Source organism: Oncorhynchus mykiss, unplaced genomic scaffold, assembly GCF_013265735.2.
Source record: "Oncorhynchus mykiss isolate Arlee unplaced genomic scaffold, USDA_OmykA_1.1 un_scaffold_189, whole genome shotgun sequence".
Lineage (NCBI taxonomy): Eukaryota > Metazoa > Chordata > Actinopteri > Salmoniformes > Salmonidae > Oncorhynchus > Oncorhynchus mykiss.
In genome coordinates, this window is record NW_023493675.1 from 693,219 (window position 1) to 713,603 (window position 20,385).

The following is a 20,385-nucleotide window of genomic DNA, read 5'->3' on the forward strand; positions in this document are numbered from 1 at the left end:
TAGGGTAAATGAAGGATAGGACTGGATGGTCTTCAGAGATAGATGGGAGAGGTTTAGGGTAACTGAAGGATAGGACTGGATGGTCTTCAGAGATAGATGGGAGAGGTTTAGGGTAACTGAATGATAGGACTGGATGGTCTTCAGAGATAGATGGGAGAGGTTTAGGGTAACTGAAGGATAGGACTGGATGGTCTTCAGAGATAGATGGGAGAGGTTTAGGGTAACTGAAGGATAGGACTGGATGGTCTTCAGAGATAGATGGGAGAGGTTTAGGGTAACTGAAGGATAGGACTGGATGGTCTTCAGAGATAGATGGGAGAGGTTTAGGGTAACTGAAGGATAGGACTGGATGGTCTTCAGAGATAGATGGGAGAGGTTTAGGGTAACTGAAGGATAGGATTAAAAACAAACTAAATATAACTATTGTATAACACATTGTCTGTAAAATGTACATAGTATGTATAAGCTGGACATAGAAGCCTGAAAGTTGTTGTGCATTCGTTTCCTCCAATTAGGGAAGGGGTGATAGGGTTAGTGGAAAACAAAGGAAAATATGTTTATACATACAGTGCCTTTAGAAAGTATTACAAATGTAAATGTATTTTTAAACAGAAATAACTTATTTACATAAGTATTCAGACCCTTTGCTATGAGAATCGAAATTGAGCTCAGGTGCATCTTGTTTCCATTGATCATCCTTGAGATGTTTCTACAACTTGATTGGAGTCCACCTGTGGTAAATTCAGTTGATTGGACATGATTTGGAAAGGCACACACCTGTCTATATAAGGTCCCACAGTTTACAGCGCAAGTCAGAGCAAAAACCAAGCCATGAAGTGGAAGGAATTGTCCGTAGAGCGCCGGCACAGATATGGGGAAGGGAGACAACAACAAAAAATATGCTGCATTGAAGTTCCCAAAGAACACAGTGGCTACCATCGTTCTTAAAAGGAAAAGTTTGGAACCACCAAGGCTCTTCCTAGAGCTGGCCGCCTGGCCAAACTGCGCAATCAGGGGAGAAGGGCCTTGGTCTGGGAGGTTACCAAGAACTTGATGGTCACTCTGACAGAGATCTAGGGTTCCTCTGTGGAGATGGGAGACACCAACACTCGCCTAAATAGCCCATATGCCACCATAGGTTATGTGTTATGTGTTGTTCGCGATGAGCCTTGGTCAATGCAGCTCAGAGTATGCCACACTATTCTATCTGTCACCTTTAATTTAACCAGGTAGGCTAGTTGAGAACAAGTTCTCATTTACAACTGCGACCTGGCCAAGATAAAGCATAGCAGTGTGAACAGACAACACAGAGTTACACATGGAGTAAACAATTAACAAGTCAATAACACAGTAGAAAAAAAAGAGAGTCTATATACATACCTAATCCTGCTTAATAGGCAGGCCAATCCTGGAGGAAAGTATTGGCTGTAAGAAGTAAGAACATAACATCTGGTTATTTTTAAATGACTTCTTATGACATTGCTTGCCAGACTGAACGTTGTAATTCATATTTTCCAGTCTGCGTTACCCACTCCAGTCAGCAGATGGCGATATGAATTTTTCAGGTGATGCTTCTTGCGTGACGTATATTCTAGTGGACGGGACAGGAGGCTTCTTCGACCGCGACAAAAGGCTTCTGATTTAACCACGCTGTGCTTTGCTAGCAAACCTAAAACCGAAACATTGGAGCTCTTTAGACCAATCTTGTGTATATTACTCTTAGTGTTTTCAACATAATTCTGTTTACATATCTACTGGTTCATTTAAACGTAATTTGCTTGTTAAATTAGCAAATGTGTTACATTGATACTGCACTAGGCTAATCTCCCGGAGCATAAACTCACTAATCTAGACGGAGAAAGAAACTGGTGAAAGGAGGCAAAGAAGCTAGAAGAATGAATAAGGAGGCTATCACATTGAAACAAGAGGATGATATTATAGTGAAAGAGGAATATGGGAACGAGGTTGTCAAAGTGGAAAAAGAGGTAGAAGCTTTCAGAATCAAAAAGGAGGAAGATGCCGTAAAATTGAAAGAGGAGGAAGACCCTTTTGGAGTAAAAGAGGAGGAAATCTCAATAAAAGAGGAAGACGTTTTGGGAGTGAAAAATGAGACTGAAGATCCGATTACCACCAGTGAGTACTGTCTTAAAAACGGGCACAAACTATGCAGTTGTTTTTAAAGGGGCATTATACTGAAGTTCTACACTTGAATATGTTGTTCAGTACTGTAGGAGTTGTTTATTAAGGGGCAATCTGCCATCGGTACATATATTTTTGGAACTTCAAAAATGGATTTATTGAATTCTCTATGTGGTCTATATTAAAGTGCACTTATTCTAGTATAGCCGGGTTTTAAAATATAATATATAGTGCATTTCTACTTAAAATATCAAGTGGACGCAAAATGCCCCCATTTTGTGGAACGGCCCTTTTACATTTGCATCACAGTGGTGGGAAAAGTACCCAAGTAAAAGTGAGTCACCCAGTAAAATACTACTTGAGTAAAAGTTAAAATATACTGAAGTATCAAAAGTATATAAATCATTTCAAATTCCTTATATTAAGCAAACCAGATGGTGCCATTTTCTTGTTTGTTTTTATTTTATTGACGGATAGTCAGGGACACACTCCAACTCTCTGACAATCTACAATTGAAACGTGTGTTTAGTGAGTCCGCCAGATCAGAGCCAGTAATGATTACCAGGGATGTTCTCTTGATTAGTGAGTGAATTGGACCATTTTCCTGTCCTGCTAAGCCTTCGAAATGTAATGAGTACTTTTGGGTGTCAGGGAAATGTATGGAGTAAAAAGTACATTTTCTTTATGTACGTAGTGAAGTAAAAGTACAATTAGTCAAAAATAGTAAAGTACAGATTCCCCGGAAAGCTACTTAAATAGTACTTTAAAGTATTTTTACTGAAGTACTTTACACCACTGATCACAAATATATAAAAAAACACAATTAAAGTGGCTAATTTAGTCCCCTTTTAGATATGTATTCATTCCTCCTGTAAGACTCTGTGATTGCAATAGAAGTTGATAAGTTTAACATCTGTTTGATGTTCTCATTCACACAGGAGACAGACATGACTATTGTGGATCCTCTGGGGAGCCTCAACAACATCCTGATGCTGACAAAGTAGAGAAGAGTCTCTCCAGATCAGAACACCAGATGGTACAGCTTGGTTTTGTCTAGCATACAGCTTGCTCTCAGGGTCTGGTCTGGGCTTCTGTAAAGCACTTTTTCAACAGTGACATCAGCATCCATAATGATATGTGTCTGTGTCCCCTCTTTATGGTTACCAGGACAACGCTCCCTCCCGGAGTCCCCGTTTCGTGCCTCTTCCGGTAGCACCTTACTGCTGGGTAGGAAGAGGTTGTCTGTGCTGCTGGTGGACTGCAGGAAAACAACAGGGCTGAGTGGAACTGTGAGAGAAGGAGAAGAGAAGAAAGGATCAGATTTGACTCATCAAAGTAAGTGCTGTAGTTTAGTTTGAACAAATATAATAGATCTTCCCACTGGTATCTGTTACCAGGACAACCAGCAGAGTTCTGTTAGTTGACATGAAGATGGACTAGTATCTTTTACCAGTGGGGCTGTCCCCGACTAATAAAAATCTTGTTTGACTTTAGCCACCTGTTCTTTTCACCAATCAATTGATGCAAATTTTAAACATGTATTTCTATATATACACTACTGTTGAAGAGTTTGGGGTCACTTAGAAATGTCCTTGTTTTTGAAAGAAAATCATTTTTTTGGTCCATTAAAATAACATCAACAATCAAAGCCACAAATGCTGATGCTCCAGATACTCAACTAGTCTAAAGGCCAGTTTTATTGCTTCTTTAATCAGAACAACAGTTTTCAGCTGTGCTAACATAATTGTAAAAGCGTTTTCTACATGTCTACACTGTATTTATGATAAATTTAATGTTATTTTAATTGACAAAAGGACATGTATATCCTAACACGATCCGTGTTGTAAACAGTATTCTGCATGAATTCCGATTCTTTCAACTTGCAACAAAACAATTTTATGAAATCAAATTTTGTTAGCAATCAAACATAGCTTAACACGGTCAAGTTCGGTTTCTGTGCAATCCTCAGACACTCTAGAAGGCAACCAAACATGTTTCATAATTCTACATTACGTATTGGCTATACAAGACCTGAATTAGCCCATGAAGGGTCTTGGACCAATGACCACCTACACTTAGTTTGGAGTCCTTAAAACTCGTTTTTCAACCACTCCACAAATTTCTTGTTAACCTCTCTGGTACAAGTGCGTCCCACCTCGACAACAGCCAGTGAAATTGCAGGGCGCCAGATTAAAAACCCCATAATTAAAATTCCTCAAACATACAAGTATTATACACCATTTTAAAGATAAACTTGTTGTAAATCCAGCCATATTGTCCTGTTTCAAATAGGCTTTACGGCGAAAGCACACCAAACAATTGTTAGGTCAGCCCCTAGCCACAGAACCATACAGCCATTTTCCAACCAAGGAGAGGTGTCAGAAATAGCGATTAAAATTAATCACTTACCTCTGATCATCTGGTGTCACTCCCAGGTCTCCATGTTAAACAATAAATGTTTGTTTTGTTCGATAATGTAGTTTGTGAACAGCTGTGATCAAACTGTCGGTGGTTTCACTCTGCTCCTGTATATTAAACCTAGCTCTCTCAAAAATAATGTCGTGTCTCCCTACAAAATGTGTTTCAAAATAGTCTTTAACGGCACTGTAGTTAACCTGTTGAATCTAGGGGGCAGTATTTTCATTTTTGGAAAAATAACGTTCCCAAAGTAAACAGGCTATTTTGTCAGGACAAGATGCTAGAATATGCATATAATTGACAGCTTAGGATAGAACACACTCTACATTTTCAAACTGTAAAAATATTGTCTGAGCATAACAGAACTGATATTGCAGGAAGGGACTCTTATTTAGAAAGCTCTGCGTTCCTATGCGTCCCTATTGAGCAGTGAATGAGATATCAACCAGATTCCTTTTTCTATGGCTTCCCTAATGTGTCTAGTGTCACAATACATAGTTTCAGGCTTTTAGTTTGAAAAATGAGCCTGAACGTCAACATTGCGTCAGTGGTCAGCTGGAGTCTCTCAGTGTTTTGTGCGTAAAAGACAAATGCAGCCATTGTTTCTCTCTTTCCTACTAAGAAGCCATCTGTCCCGGTTGATATATTATCGAATAGATATTTGAAAAACACCTTGAGGATTGATTATAAACAACGTTTGCCATGTTTGTCGTGACCACAATTTCCGGTCGAATTCTCAGCCAAACGTGAAGAACTAACGGAGTTATTTTGGCTACAAAAATAGTATTTTTGGAAAAAAGGAACATTTGCTATCTAACTGGGAGTCTCGTGAGTGAAAACATCCGAAGCTCATCAAAGTGCCTGATCCATTTAATTCTCCGTCAGCACAAGCCACTGGCCTGTCCGTGTTTGCGCCAGAGCCCGTTGAACTTGGAGTCGCAAACCCTGAAATCCCGCCAGCTTCTTCCTCTTGCAACATGTTGCTTAGCAGTAACTTAGTCCTTGCTCGTTAGCTAGCAAAATAATGATATGCGCTGTTTTATCTCCAACACTGTCCCCTCCCTGCTTTGAAACAGCCTGAATGTATGATTTACTTGGTACTTCCTTCACGTTTATGTGAATTTTACAACCACTTCTGACACCATGTAGTATGATCTAAAATAAGGACGCGCAACAACGAGGTTCTAGCTCCAGCCTGTTTATTAACCTAACCCTCGCATGTCCTACATAGGTACGGATACCCCCAAGGGACATCTTCAATCCTCAGGTTGTTTTTGTCATAAATAATAATAATAATTAATAATAATAATAATGAATAATTAATAATAATAATAATAATAATAATAATAATTAAATTTAGCTGTTTGATGTTTAATTCTAGAAGTGTCCAAACTTTTGACTGGTATTACACACACACATATATATATATATATTTATACCTAAAGGGGTTCTAGAATTAAACATCAAACAGCTAAATAATCCACAGTATGGCCATCTTAAAACAATTCCAACCAATAAAATACAGCTACATTTGGAGAGGACAGCATTCGGAAATCCAGATTTTGTTACGTTACACCGACGTCAGACCCTTTACTCTGTACTTTGTTGAAGCACGTTTGGCAGTGATTACAGCCTCAAGCCTTCTTGGGTATGACAACACAAGCTTGGCACACCTGTATTTGGGTAGCTTCTCCCATTCTTCTCTGCAGATCCTCTCAAACTCTGTCAGGTTGGATTGGGAATGTTGCTGCACAGCTATTTTCAGGTCTCTCCAGAGATGTTCGATCAGGTTTAAGTCCGGGCTCTGGCTGGGCCACTCAAGGACATTCAGAGACTTGTCCTGAAGTCACTCCTGTGTTATCTTGGCTGTGTGCTTAGGGTCGTTGTCCTGTTGGAAGGTGAACCTTCGCCCCAGTTTGAGGTCCTGAGATCTCTGGAGCAGGTTTTCATCAAGGATCTCTCTGTCCTTTACTCTGTTCATCTTTGCCTCAATTGTGACTAGCCTTCCAGTCCCTGCCGCTGAAAAACATCCTCACAGCATAATTCTGCCACCACCATGCTTCACCGTAGGGAGGGTGCCAGGTTTCCTCCAGACGTCACGCTTGGCATTCAGGCCATTGTACAATCTTGATTTCATCAGAACAGAGAATCCTGTTTCTCATGGTCTGAGAATCTTTTGGGTGCCTTTTGGCAAACTCTAAGTGGGCTGTCATGTGCCTTTTACTGAGGAGTGGCTTCCGTCTGGCCACTCTACCATAAAGGCCAGACTGGCAGAGTGCTGCAGAGGTGGTTGTCCTTCTGGAAGGTTCTCCCATCTTCACAGAGATGACCAGCCTTTCAAAGCACTTCATGGCTACATACGTGAGTGACATGGGTCGGTAGTCATTTAGGTAGGTTACCTTGGTGTCCTAGGGCACAGGGACTATGGTGGTCTGCTTGAAACATGTTGGTATTACAGACAGGGAGAGGTTGAACATGTCAGTGAAGACAGTTTCCAGTTGGTCAGCACATGCTCTGAGTACACGTCCTGGTCATCCGTCTGGCCCTGCGTTGTGATCTGAGGACCCATGCCAAACCTTTTCAGTCTCCTGAGGGGGATTAGGGTTTGTCGTGCCCTCTTTATATAGCCAAATTATTTTTCACTCAGGAAGCTCCGGTAAACAGTGGTTGTATTTGCACTACTGCCACCACCAGGCCTGGAGTCCATTTTGACTTTGTTGATAGCTAGCCATGTTAGCTAGCTGTCCGGCTAAAGACGTAGCAGCTAGCTGGCTACTGATCAACCTATTGTGTGTATTGAACATTTGTATTAGACTGGACAGCTTGCTAACTAGCTACCGATCAACCTATTGTGTGTATTGAACATTCATATTGAACAGCCTTACCTATAGAGTAGCACCACCACCCATCAGCCCATTCTCTTCTTGAAGTCAAAGCCACAGTGTATTGTTGCTATAGGAGTTTATGATTAATAATCCTATTCATTATAAGCCACACTAACATGTCACCATACTTTTCATTTAAAGCCCCACTATGTAAGACATACATCATCAGAGTGGGCCTCCAACTTAAATGTAAACAATGGAGCAAATGCATCACATCTGAACATCACTTGATTATCGGAGGGGTGTATTATGACATCAGATAGAACTACTCAGACATTCCAAATCAGGCTTCATCCATATCATGAAGGTGGATATTGATCCAACCATTTCCAAAGTAATGACCGGGCTGATGGAAACAGGATATGACTGTATACTTTTCTAAATGCCGACAGACGATTTGTTACTTCGTTTGACATGGTGAGGTCTTTTTGTGTCAGTAAAAATGTATAAATGAGAAATGGCGGCATTAATCCTTTATGCAGAAATATTGATTTAATAACGATCATATCTTAGTTAACTTGGAGTCACGTGATTATATATTGTGTGGTCCTCCCACAACGACTTGGGAACCCATGCAGTTTATTAGGCTACAGATTAAATAAATTATGAACTTCACAGGGTGGTGAAAGTGGAGGTGATGAGCTTGATGCTCCTTTCCAATACATTTTGATGGTCTTCTTCGTTATTGGTCAAATACACATGGTTAGCAGATGTTATTGGTCACATACACATGGTTAGCAGATGTTATTGGTCACATACACATGGTTATCAGATGTTATTGGTCACATACACATGGTTAGCAGATGTTACTGGTCAAATACACATGGTTAGCAGATGTTATTGGTCACATACACATGGTTATCAGATGTTATTGGTCACATACAGATGTTTAGCAGGTGTTATTGGTCACATACACATGGTTAGCAGATGTTATTGTGAGTGTAGTGAAATGCTTGTGCTTCTAAGTCCAACAGTACAGCAGTATCAAACAGATAATATCAGTTTACAATCTAAGTAATGCCAAGTAATTTAGTCTCCTCAAGTTGCTGGTGCTTATATCGTTGAATCATCAGCATACATGGACACACATGCTTTGTTTAATGCCAGTGGCAGGCCATTGGTAAAAATAGAAAAGAGTAGAGGGCCTAGAGAGCTGCCCTGCGGTACATCACACTTCATATGTTTGACATTAGAGAAGCTTCCATTAAAAACCCTCTGAGTTCTATTAGATAGATAGCTCTGAATCCACATTATGGCAGAGGTTGAAAAGCCATAGCAAAAACATTCCTAAACAACAGGTTATGGTCAATAATATCAAAGGCTGCACTGAAATCTAACAATAGAGCTCCCACAATCTTCTTATCAATTTCACTCAACCAATCATCAGTCATTTGTGTCAGTGCAGTACATGTTGAGTGCCCTTCTCTATAAGCATGCTGAAAGTCTGTTGTTCAGTTGTTTACAGAGAAATAGCATTGTATTTGTTCAAACACAATTTCCAACAGGTTGCTAAGAGCTGGCAGCAAGTTTATAGGTCTGCTGTTAGAACCAGTAAAGGCCGCTTTACCACTCTTGGGTAGGGGAATTTCTTTGGCTTCTGAGCCTTAACAGTTCTAACAGTCAGTTTCTTAACAGGTACATGTTTATCAATAATTGGAAGAAGCAATTTCATCTGGTAAAAACAGGTAAACACATTATAAGGCAACAATATAAGACAACAGGTGCACTGTGTATGTTCTCTGATGAATTGTAGGTCAATGAGATGTGAAATATACATGCTAAGAGAAGTAATTTCTCTTTCCTGTGTGGATTCTCTAATGACGTTTAAGTGATTGTTATGAGTAATATGTTTTCCCAAAGTCTGAGCTTCTGTAAAGCCTTCTCCTCTGTGTCATGTTCTTTCAGGCTTCCTTAATGGGCAAATGCTTTGCACCCTGGGAGGAGTGGTAATGCATTTCCCCTCTGTGTATTTTCTCGTGTTGGTTCAGGTTGTTTTTCTGGCTAAAACTCCTTCCACACTGGGAGCAGTGGTAAGGCTTCTCCCCTGTGTGAATTCTCTCATGATGTTTCAGCCCCCCTGACTGGCTGAAAAACTTTCCACACTGGGAGCAGTAAAAAGGCTTCTCCCCTGTGTGTATTCTCTCATGCTCTTTCAGATCCTCTAACCAGTTGAAACACTTTCCACACTGGGAGCAGTAGAAAGGATTCTCCCCTGTGTGTATTCTCTCATGCCGTATCAGGTTCCCTAAAAGGTTAAAACTCTTTCCACACTGGGAGCAGTGGTAAGGCTTCTCCCCTGTGTGAATTCTCTCGTGCCGTTTCAGCTCCCCTGACTGGTTGAAAAACTTGCCACACTGGGAGCAGTGGTAAGGCTTCTCCCCTGTGTGAATTCTCTCGTGCCGTTTCAGCTCCCCTGACTGGTTGAAAAACTTGCCACACTGGGAGCAGTGGTAAGGCTTCTCCCCTGTGTGAATTCTCTCATGTCGTTTCAGGTTCCCTAAATCTTTAAAACTCTTTCCACACTGGAAGCAGTCATAAGGCTTTTCCCCTGTGTGTATTATCTCATGTCGTTTAAGCTCACTTAACTTGTTCCAACCCTTTCCACAGTGGGAGCACTGGTGTCGTCTTGCTGGTTTGGACGTCCCTGGCTCTGGTTCCTCTGAGTCTGGTCTTTCTCCTGCCAAAGACAGTGTTTTTTTTAAATAGAGACCCAAATGAAATCTCCACATCATAAAACAACAGTGCTACGAGAGTAAATCCCAGATCTCTCAATAACCTGAGGCAAAACACATGTAGAGCTTCCTGGTAATTACTTATATGTTTACACTACTTATTTTATTCATCCTGTTTTACAAGTCAGAACACAAAAAACTAAACAGTTCTAGCACACTGAAGACACAGAGTTTGCTATATTCCAATTGAACAGGTGGTTCTAAATATATAACTTTCATGGCTGTATGATACAGAATGTGACCTACACACTTCCTTAAACATAAAATAACTAAAGAAGTAATTTTGTGTGATAGTCAAAAACTAATTTTTAATTCGAAGACACAAAGCACATCAGTAACATCTCCCCTTTGTCGAAAGGGTTCGACACAATGTTTAAATGGCCCGATTTCTTGTTTTAGACGTTCACAGGTTTTCAACATTTTGACTATCGCTGATGTCATATTTTGGGTAAAGTAAAAAATAAGGTGAAATATTTGGAAAGATGTTCCTAAAACTGATAGTAACTACAATAAACAAAATTATAAACACAACATGTAAAGTGTTGGATGTTTCATGAGCTGAAACAAAAGATTGCAGAATTTTTTACATCCCTGTTAGTTAACATTTATTCTCTGCCAAGATAATCCATCCACCTGACAGGTGTGGCATATCAAGAAGCTGATTGAACAGCTTGATTATTACACAGGTGCACCTTGTGCTGGGGATATTAAAAGGCCACTCTAAAATGTGCAGCTTTGTCACACAACACAATGCCACAGATGTCTCAAGTTTTGAGGGAGCGTGCAATTGGCATGCTGACTGCAGGAATATCCACTAGAGCGGTTACCAGATAATTGAATGTTCAATTCTCTACCAGAAGCCGTCTCCAATGTCGTTTTAGAGAATTTGGAAGTATATCCAACTGGCCTCACAACCACAGACCACATATAACGACGCCAGACCAGGATAGAAAACACTGAAGTTTCTAAAACTGTTTGAATGATGCCTGTGAGTATAACATAACTCATATGGCAGGCCATGAGAAGAAATCCAAACAGAAAGTGAGAAGTCGAATTTCAAAACAGTGCCTATTTAAATCCCTGATAGTTATGGATGTGCTTGCACTTCCTATGGCTTCCACTAGATGTCACCGTCTTTAGAACCTGTTTTGAGGATTCAACTATAAAGGAGGGGCTCATAGGAGCTATTTGAGTGAGTGGTCTGGCAGAGAGCCTGGGTCTCATGACGCGCGCTCCCGAGAGAGTTAGCTCCCGTTCCAATGCTTTTCTTCAGACAATGAAATTCTCCGGTTGGAACCTTATAGGTGATATGTTAAAAACATCCTAAAGATTGATTGCAGACATGTTTTGCAGACTTGTTTCTACGACCTGTAACGGAACTTTTTTGAGTTTTTGTCATGGAGGAAATGGTCGCGCCTCATGAAGATGGATTACTGGGCTGAACACGCTAACAACAAGTGGCTAAATGGGCTTTATGGAACAAATTAGTCATTTATTGTCGAACTGGGATTCCTAGGAGTGCCTTCTGATGAAGATCATCAAAGGTAAGTGAATATTTTTAGTGTTTTTTCAAACTAATGTTGACTCCAAGATGGCGGAGTTGTCTTTGGCTGTTTTTGGGTACTGAGCGCCGTTCTCAGATTATGCTTTTTCCGTAAAGTTTTTTTTAAAATCTGACACCGCGGATGCATAGAGGATAAGTCCATCTTTAATTCTGTGAATAACACTTGCATCTTTTATCAATGTTTATGAGTATTTCTGGGAAATTCACCAGATGTTTTGGAATCAAAACATTTCTGCACGTAACGCGCCAATGCAAACTGAGATTTTGGATATAAATATGCACATTATCGAACAAAACATACATGTATTGTGTAACATGATGTCCTATGAGTGTCATCTGATGAAGATCCTCAAAGGTTAGTGATTCATTTTATCTATATTTCTGCTTTTTGTGACTGCTAACTTTGGCTGGAAAAATGGCTGTGTGTTTTTAGGACTTGGCTATGAGTTAACATAATCATATGTTGTGCTTTCGCTGTAAATCATTTTTGAAATCTGGACACCATGGGTAGATTAACAAGATGTTTATCTTTCATTTGCTGTATTACATATTACATAAGTTACATATTTCAAAAAAATATTTTTGAATTTCGCTCGCTGCCTTTTCAGCGGAATGTTGTCGTGGGGTTCCGCTAGCGGAACACCTTTCCCATCAGGTTAACGACCGTTCCACAGGTGCATGTTCATTAATTGTTCATGGCTCATTGAACAAGCATGGGAAACAGTGTTTAAACCCTTTACAATGAAGATCTGTGATGTTATTTGGATTTTTATGAATTTTCTTTGAAAGACAGGGTCCTGAAAAAGATCCGTAAATATTTTTGCTGAGTTTATTTTGTATATGTTTTATGAGTTGAAAGGTGTTTTTTTTCTCAGACATAAATAAACAACTCCAGGTGAAAGACAAAGGCCATAACTTCAATAAAATAACAAATTAACTGGCAAAGCAGCAGAGTGAGGCCCGCATCCAGCAACGTCACGAGTCACGTTTTTGCAGCTGTTTCAGTACAACACTACAGGGAGAGAGAGGGAGAGCAGCTGTTTCAGTACAGCACTACAGGGAGAGAGAGGGAAAAAATCCACATGACTAGTTTCAATGTATGGAATCACCTAGGAGTTTCTGGATTTTGGGTAAACTTCTCCTTTAAAGCATCAGACTCCATAGTAATTCATCATTAGATGCTACAGTCCTCCTTTAAGACTCCATAATGTTTCATCATTAGATGCTACAGTCCTCCTTTAAGACTCCATAATGTTTCATCATTAGATGCTACAGTCCTCCTTTAAGACTCCATAATGTTTAGAATGTGTCTGGAAGCGCTACTCTATTCTACTCTCATCCTTTCAGTTTTAATAATATTTAATAATAATCATGTTATAACAGGTAATAACTAACTTTAATAACTAGGGTCAATACCTGCCTGGCGCTCCAACAAAATATTTCTTTACCCCCCTCTAACAATACCGCTACAGAATTAGCATAGTAGGCCATGTAATTTAAGGTAATCTGAAATATTTAGGACTAACTTATTCCTTGCCACCCATTCTGAAACTCACTGCAGCTCTTTGTTAAGTGTTGCTGTCATTTCAGTTTCCGTGGTAGCTGACGTGTACAGTGTTGAGTCATCCGCATACAGACACACACTGGCTTTACTCAAATGTCGTTGGCATGTCGTTGGTAAAGATTGAAAAAGGTAGGTGCCAAACAGCTGCCCTGGGGAATTCCTGATTCTACCTTGATTGTGTTGTACAGGCTTCCATTAAATAACATTCTCTGTGTTCTGTTAGACAGGTAGTTCTGGGGCGGCAGGTAGCCTAGTGGTTAGAGCGGTAGGCCAGTAACCAAAAGGTTGCTGGATCTTATCCCCGAGATGACAAGGTAAAACTCTGTCGTTCTGCCCCTGAACAAGGCAGTCCTAGGCCGTCATTGAAAATAAGAATTTGTTCTTAACTGACTTGCCTAGTTAAATAAAGGTTAGCTTTTTTTTATTTAACACTTTATCCACAATATAGCAGGGGGTGTAAAGCCATACGGGACCCTGGGCATCTTTCTTTTGGTGTTTCCAGATTCAGTAGAAAGGCCTCTTTAGTGTCCTAAGTTTTCATAACTGGGGGTGTAAAGCCATACGTTTTTTCAGCAGCAGACTACGATCGATAATGTCAAAAGTCGCACTGAAGTCTAACAAAACAGTCCAAACAATATTTTTATCATCATCAATTTCTCTCAGCCAAACAGTCATTTTTAAGTGCTGTGTTTATTGAATGTCCTTCCCTATAAACCTGATCACAGCTTTCCTCAGTATTAGTTAATTAATTAACAGTGTCTAGAGTTTAGTTTGCCTGTTCAACAGTCTTGTAAAGATAGGGGGGTTGACTGGGACAGGCAATGTAATATCCATAATGTTTTAAGGATAAGTTTTTGTAAAACAAGCACCTTACATTGGATCATCTTGAAATTCTCTCTCTAAAGCTAACTTTCATCAAGGTTTTATATGGTCTATTGGTTTCTCTCTTTTCATTGGCAGAATCCTTTTTCAGTGTTATGATATTCATAACATCCATATCCACCAGTCTATCTTCCTGTCAACTAACAGAACTCCACTGGTTGTCCTGGTAACAGATACCTATGGGCAGATCTGTTGTATTTGTTCAAACTAAACTACAGCACTTACTTTGATGAGTCAAATCTGATCCTTTCATCTCTTCTCCTCCCCTCACAGTTCCACTCAGCCCCGTTGTTTTCCTGAAGTCCACCAGCAGCACAGACAACCTCTTCATACCCAGCAGTAAGGTGCGACTGGGAGAGGCACGACACATGGACTCCGGGAGGGTGGAAGGGCTAGCGTTGTCCTAGTAACCATAAAGAGGGGACACAGATGCACATCATTATGGATGCTGATGTCACTGTTGTCATAAAGTGCTCTACAGAAACCCAGCCCAGACCCCAATAGAGCAAGCTGTATGCTAGACCAGACCAAGCTGTACCATCTGGTGTTCTGGTCTGGAGAGACTCTTCTCTGCCTCGTCAGCATCAGGATGTTGTTGAGGCTCCGCAGAGGATCCACCATAGTCATGTCTCTCTCCTGTGTGAATGAGAACATCAAACAGATGGTAAACTTATGATCTACTATTACAATCACAGTCTTACAAGAGGCATGAATATGTCTAAAAAGGGCCTCAAATGGCCACTTTCATCTTGATTTCCTAAAAACATATTTGTGATGCAAATGTAAAAGGGTTGTTCCACAAAATGGGTGCCTTTTTTATATTTTAAGTAGAACATACGCAGCAATATTGAATTTTAAGACTGTTATACTAGATGAGGGGAACTTTAATGTCGACCACATGGAGAATTCAATACATCTAACTGAAAAGTCGCAAAAGTATATGAACCAATGGCAGATCGACCATTTAACAATTCCTACAGTAAGAATGCCCATTAAAAACCCCACATTAGTTCAACAACTGCATAGTTTGTGTCCCTGTTTTTAAGACAGTACTCACTGGTGTCAATCGGATCTTCTGTCTCCTCCTTTTTCACTCTCAAAACGTCTTCCTCCTTCACGTTTATTGAGATAGCACCCTCTTCCTCTCTAAAGGGTTCTTTCTCTTCTTTCACTATAACAGCCTCCTCTTCCTCCTTTTTCATTCTGAAAGATTCTTTCTCCGTAAAGCAGACCTCTTCATTAGCAAGGGAGGAGTAGTTCAGTGAGCTCATGGTCAGGGATGTTAGCTAGCTAGCTAGCTAGCATTAGCGACTAGCCTAGTGCTAACCTCAGTATCAATCTTTAACAAGTTTGCAAATTGAACAAGCACATTAGGTTAAAGTTCACCAGTAGATACGTCAACCGAAATTTGTCTAAAACACTGAGATTAGCTAATGTACAATAACATGGTCTAAAGAATCAATCTTTCAGTTTTATGTTGTCTAGCAGGCTACCGAGGTGGTTGAAAGAGTTGGCGTCTTGTTGTTCCTGAAGAAGCGTCCCGTCCAGTCCATTACACGTCACGCAAGAACCATCACCTGAAAGACGCACATCGCCATCTGCTGGCTGGAGTGGGTAACGCAGTTTGGAAACAATAGGTACTACACTTTTTGTGTTGGAAAGAACGTCATAATAATTTAACAATAAGCAGATATATTTTCTCTTACGTCTTACAAATAATACTTTCCTGTACACAGACGTAGAAGCTTAAAATGAATCCCTCGACTCACCTGTGTCCCCGCACATTGACTCTGTTCCGGTACCTCCTGTATATAGCCTCCACATTGACTCTGTTCCGGTACTTCCTGTATACAGCCTCCACATTGACGCTGTACCGGTACCTCCTGTATATAGCCTCCACATTGACTCTGTACCGGTACACCTGTATATAGCCTCCACATTGACTCTGTTCCGGTACTTCCTGTATATAGCCTCCACATTGACTCTGTTCCGGTACACCTGTATATAGCCTCCACATTGACTCTGTTCCGGTACTTCCTGTATATAGCCTCCACATTGACTCTGTTCCGGTACACCTGTATATAGCCTCCACATTGACTCTGTTCCGGTACTTCCTGTATATAGTCTCCACATTGACGCTGTACCGGTACCCCCTGTATATAGCCTCCACATTGACTCTGTACTGGTACCTCCTGTATATAGCCTCCACATTGACGCTGTACCGGTACCTCCTGTATATAGCCTCCACATTGACTCTGTACCGGTACACCTGTATATAGCCTCCACATTGACTCTGTTCCGGTACTTCCTGTATATAGCCTCCACATTGACTCTGTTCCGGTACCTCCTGTATATACCCTCCACATTGACTCTGTTCCGGTACCTCCTGTATATAGCCGCCACATTGACTCTGTACTGGTACCTCCTGTATATAGCCTCCACATTGACTCTGTTCCGGTACCTCCTGTATATACCCTCCACATTGACTCTGTTCCGGTACCTCCTGTATATACCCTCCACATTGACTCTGTTCCGGTACCTCCTGTATCATTTATGAACATTTGAACATCTTGGCCATGTTCTGTTATAATCTCCACCCGGCACAGCCAGAAGAGGACTGGCCACCCCACATAGCCTGGTTCCTCTCTAGGTTTCTTCCTAGGTTTTGGCCTTTCTAGGGAGTTTTTCCTAGCCACCGTGCTTCTACACCTGCATTGCTTGCTGTTTGGGGTTTTAGGCTGGGTTTCTGCACAGCATTTTGAGATATCAGCTGATGTACGAAGGGCTATATAAATCAATTTGATTTTTCACGTGACAACACTGAAGAAATGACACTTTGCTACAATGTAAAGTAGTGAGTGTACAGCTTGTATAACAGTGTAAATTTGCTGTCCCCTCAAAATAACTCAACACACAGCCATTAATGTCTAAACTGCTGGCAACAAAAGTGAGTACACCCCTAAGTGAAAATGTCCAAATTGGGCCCAAAGTGTCAATATTTTGTGTGGCCACCATCATTTTCCAGCATGGAGTACACGTCCTGGTAATCCGTCTGGCCCTGCGTTGTGATCTGAGGACCCATGCCAAACCTTTTCAGTCTCCTGAGGGGGAATAGGGTTTGTCGTGCCCTCTTTATATAGCCAAATTATTTTTCACCCAGGAAGCTCGGGTAAACAGTGGTTGTTGTGCACTGCTGCCACTACCATGCCTGGAGTTAGCGAGCTGTGTTAGCGAGCTAACTGGCTACTGATCAACCTATTGTGTGTATTGAACATTCATATTGGACAGCCTAACCTATAGAGTAGCACCACCACCCATCAGCCCATTCTCTTCTTGAAGTCAAAGCCACAGTGTATTGTTGCTATAGGAGTTTATGATTAATAATCCTATTCATTTCAAGCCCCACTAAGATGTCACCATACTTTTCATTTAAAGCACCACTATGTAAGACATACATCATCAGAGTGGGCCTCCAACTTAAATGTAAACAATGGAGCAAATGCATCACATGTGAACATCACTTGATTATCGGAGGGGTGTATTATGACATCATATAGAACTACTCAGACATTCCAAATCAGGCTTCATCCATATCGTGAAGGTGGATATTGATCCAACCATTTCCAAAGTAATGACCGGGCTGATGGAAACAGGATATGCCTGTATACTTTTCTAAATGCCGACAGACGATTTGTTACTTCGTTTGACATGGTGGGGTCTTTTTGTGTCAGTAAAAATGTATAAACGAGAAATGGCGGCATTAATCCTTTATGCGCAAATATTGATTTAATAACGATCATATCTTAGTTAACTTGGAGTCACGCGATGATATATTGTGTGGTCCTCCCACTACTACTTGGGAAACCATGCAGTTTATTAGGCTACAGATGAAATAAATGATGAACTTCACAGGGTGGTGAAAGTTCATGTGTTGAGCTTGATGCTCCTTTCCAATACATTTTGATGGTCTTCTTCTGGTGACATGATGATGATTGATGCTTGGTTGCCATTTGACAAATAAAATAATGTCGCTCTTATCCATAATAATCTCATCATGTTGGTAGCCTACCAACACTGTATCTTTGAGCTGTTGGCTACAGTGCACGGGACAAGAGGACTTTTGCTATATAACTCAACGGTTTTTCAAAACCATCAGTAGAGTTGAAAATGCAATGGAAACCCATTTAACTTACATTTTTCATTCAGTACATGGGAATTCAACAGGAAAACATTTTTTTCCGTGCACTACTTTATCACGCAAAGACTTTTATCCGCAATAAACCTGTTTGATGCAAACATTTCCGGTGGGAAAATGCGTATATTGTTTTATGCAGATTTAAGAATATTCACATGAAAATCTGTCGCAAATTGTGTAACAGTATAATTTTAGACCGTCCCCTCGCCCATACCCGGGCGCGAACCAGGGACCTTCTGCACACATCAACAGTCACTCTCGAAGCATCGTTACCCATCGCTCCACAAAAACCGCGGCCCTTGCAGAGCAAGGGGAACTACGACTTCAAGGTCTCAGAGCAAGTAACGTCACCAATTGAAACATTATTTAGCGCGCACCGCTAACTAAGCTAGCCGTTTCACATCCGTTACAATTGCATGGAAATTTAGCTACTAATGTGGATATTGATCCAACACCTGCCGCTTATTCAAACCAGCCCACTGGGCACAGATGTCAGTTCAACATCTAGTTTCTATTTACATTTTTTTGATTCGTCAACTAAAGTGAATTCAACATGAAATCAACACAAAATGTCCACCGTCATTGGATTTAGGTTGCCAGTTGGGTGAAACACAAAATGTCACCAGTCACTGGTTACCAGTTGTGTGAAAATTAATAAAAATACCTTATGTAGATGGATTTTTACAAATCCAATCCGTTTTCCACATTGATCAAACATCACATGGATTTGTTTTGTTAAAATCAAATCAAATGTTATTGGTCACATACACATGGTTAGCAGATGTTATTGGTCACATACACATGGTTAGCAGATGTTATTGGTCACATAAACATGGTTAGCAGATGTTATTGGTGACATACACATGGTTAGCAGATGTTATTGGTGACATACACATGGTTAGAAGATGTTATTGGTGACATACACATGGTTAGCAGATGTTATTGGTGACATACACATGGTTAGCAGATGTTATTGGTCACATACACATGGTTAGCAGATGTTATTGGTCAGATACACATGGTTAGCAGATGTTATTGGTGACATACACATGGTTAGCAGATGTTATTGGTGACATACACATGGTTAGCAGATGTTATTGGTGACATACACATGGTTAGCAGATGTTATTGGTCAGATACACATGGTTAGCAGATGTTATTGGTGACATACACATGGTTAGCAGATGTTATTGGTGACATACACATGGTTAGCAGATGTTATTGGTCACATACACATGGTTAGCAGATGTTATTGGTCACATGCACAGGGTTAGCAGATGTTATTGTGAGTGTAGCGAAATGCTTATGCTTCTAGATCCGACAGTGCAGCAGTATCAAACAGATAATATCTAACAAATTCCACAACTAAACCTAATACACATAATCCAGTAAAGGAATGGGAAATATAGAAGTATAAAACATGGATGAGCAGAAACACAGCAGCTAAGATGCAATATATAGTGAAGAATAGATGGTGAAGGATACAGTATTTACAGTTGAAGCTAAAGATTACATACACTTAGGTTGGAGTCATTATAACTCATTTTCAACCACTCCACAAATGTCTTGTTAACAAACAATAGTTTTGGCAAGTCGGTTAGGACATCTGTGTTAATGACACAAGTCATTTTTCCAACAATTGTTTACAGACAGATTATTACACAATCCCAGTGGGTCAGAAGTTTACATACACTAAATTGACTGTGACTTTAAACAGCCTTGGAAAATTCCAGAAGATTATGTCTATAGCTTCTGATAGGCTAATTGACATCATTTGAGTTAATTGGAAGAGCACCTGTGAATGTATTTCAAGACCTACCTTGAAACTCAGTGCCTCTTTACATGATATCATGGGAAAATAAATACAAATCTGCCAAGATCTCAGGAAAAAATGGTAGACCTCCACAAGTCTGGTTCATCCTTGGGAGCGATTTCCAAACGCCTGAAGGCGTCCTCTGGTCTGATGAAACAAAAATAGAACTGTTTGGCCATAATGACCATCGTTA

General features: G+C 40.4%; 1 protein-coding gene across 1 annotated transcript; it reads right to left on the reverse strand.

Annotated features, from left to right (window-relative positions):
• Positions 1–8,901: 8,901 nt before the first annotated feature.
• On the reverse strand, positions 8,902–15,823 carry LOC110511906 (zinc finger protein 501-like). Its single transcript, XM_036972671.1, has 4 exons — positions 15,242–15,823; positions 14,723–14,820; positions 14,410–14,587; positions 8,902–10,119 (listed from the first exon to the last, which is right to left on the reverse strand). The coding sequence occupies exons 1-4, from the start codon at positions 15,453–15,455 to the stop codon at positions 9,344–9,346; spliced, it is 1,266 nt and encodes a 421-aa protein (XP_036828566.1). The 5' UTR covers positions 15,456–15,823; the 3' UTR covers positions 8,902–9,343.
• Between the last annotated feature and the right edge of the window lie 4,562 nt (positions 15,824–20,385).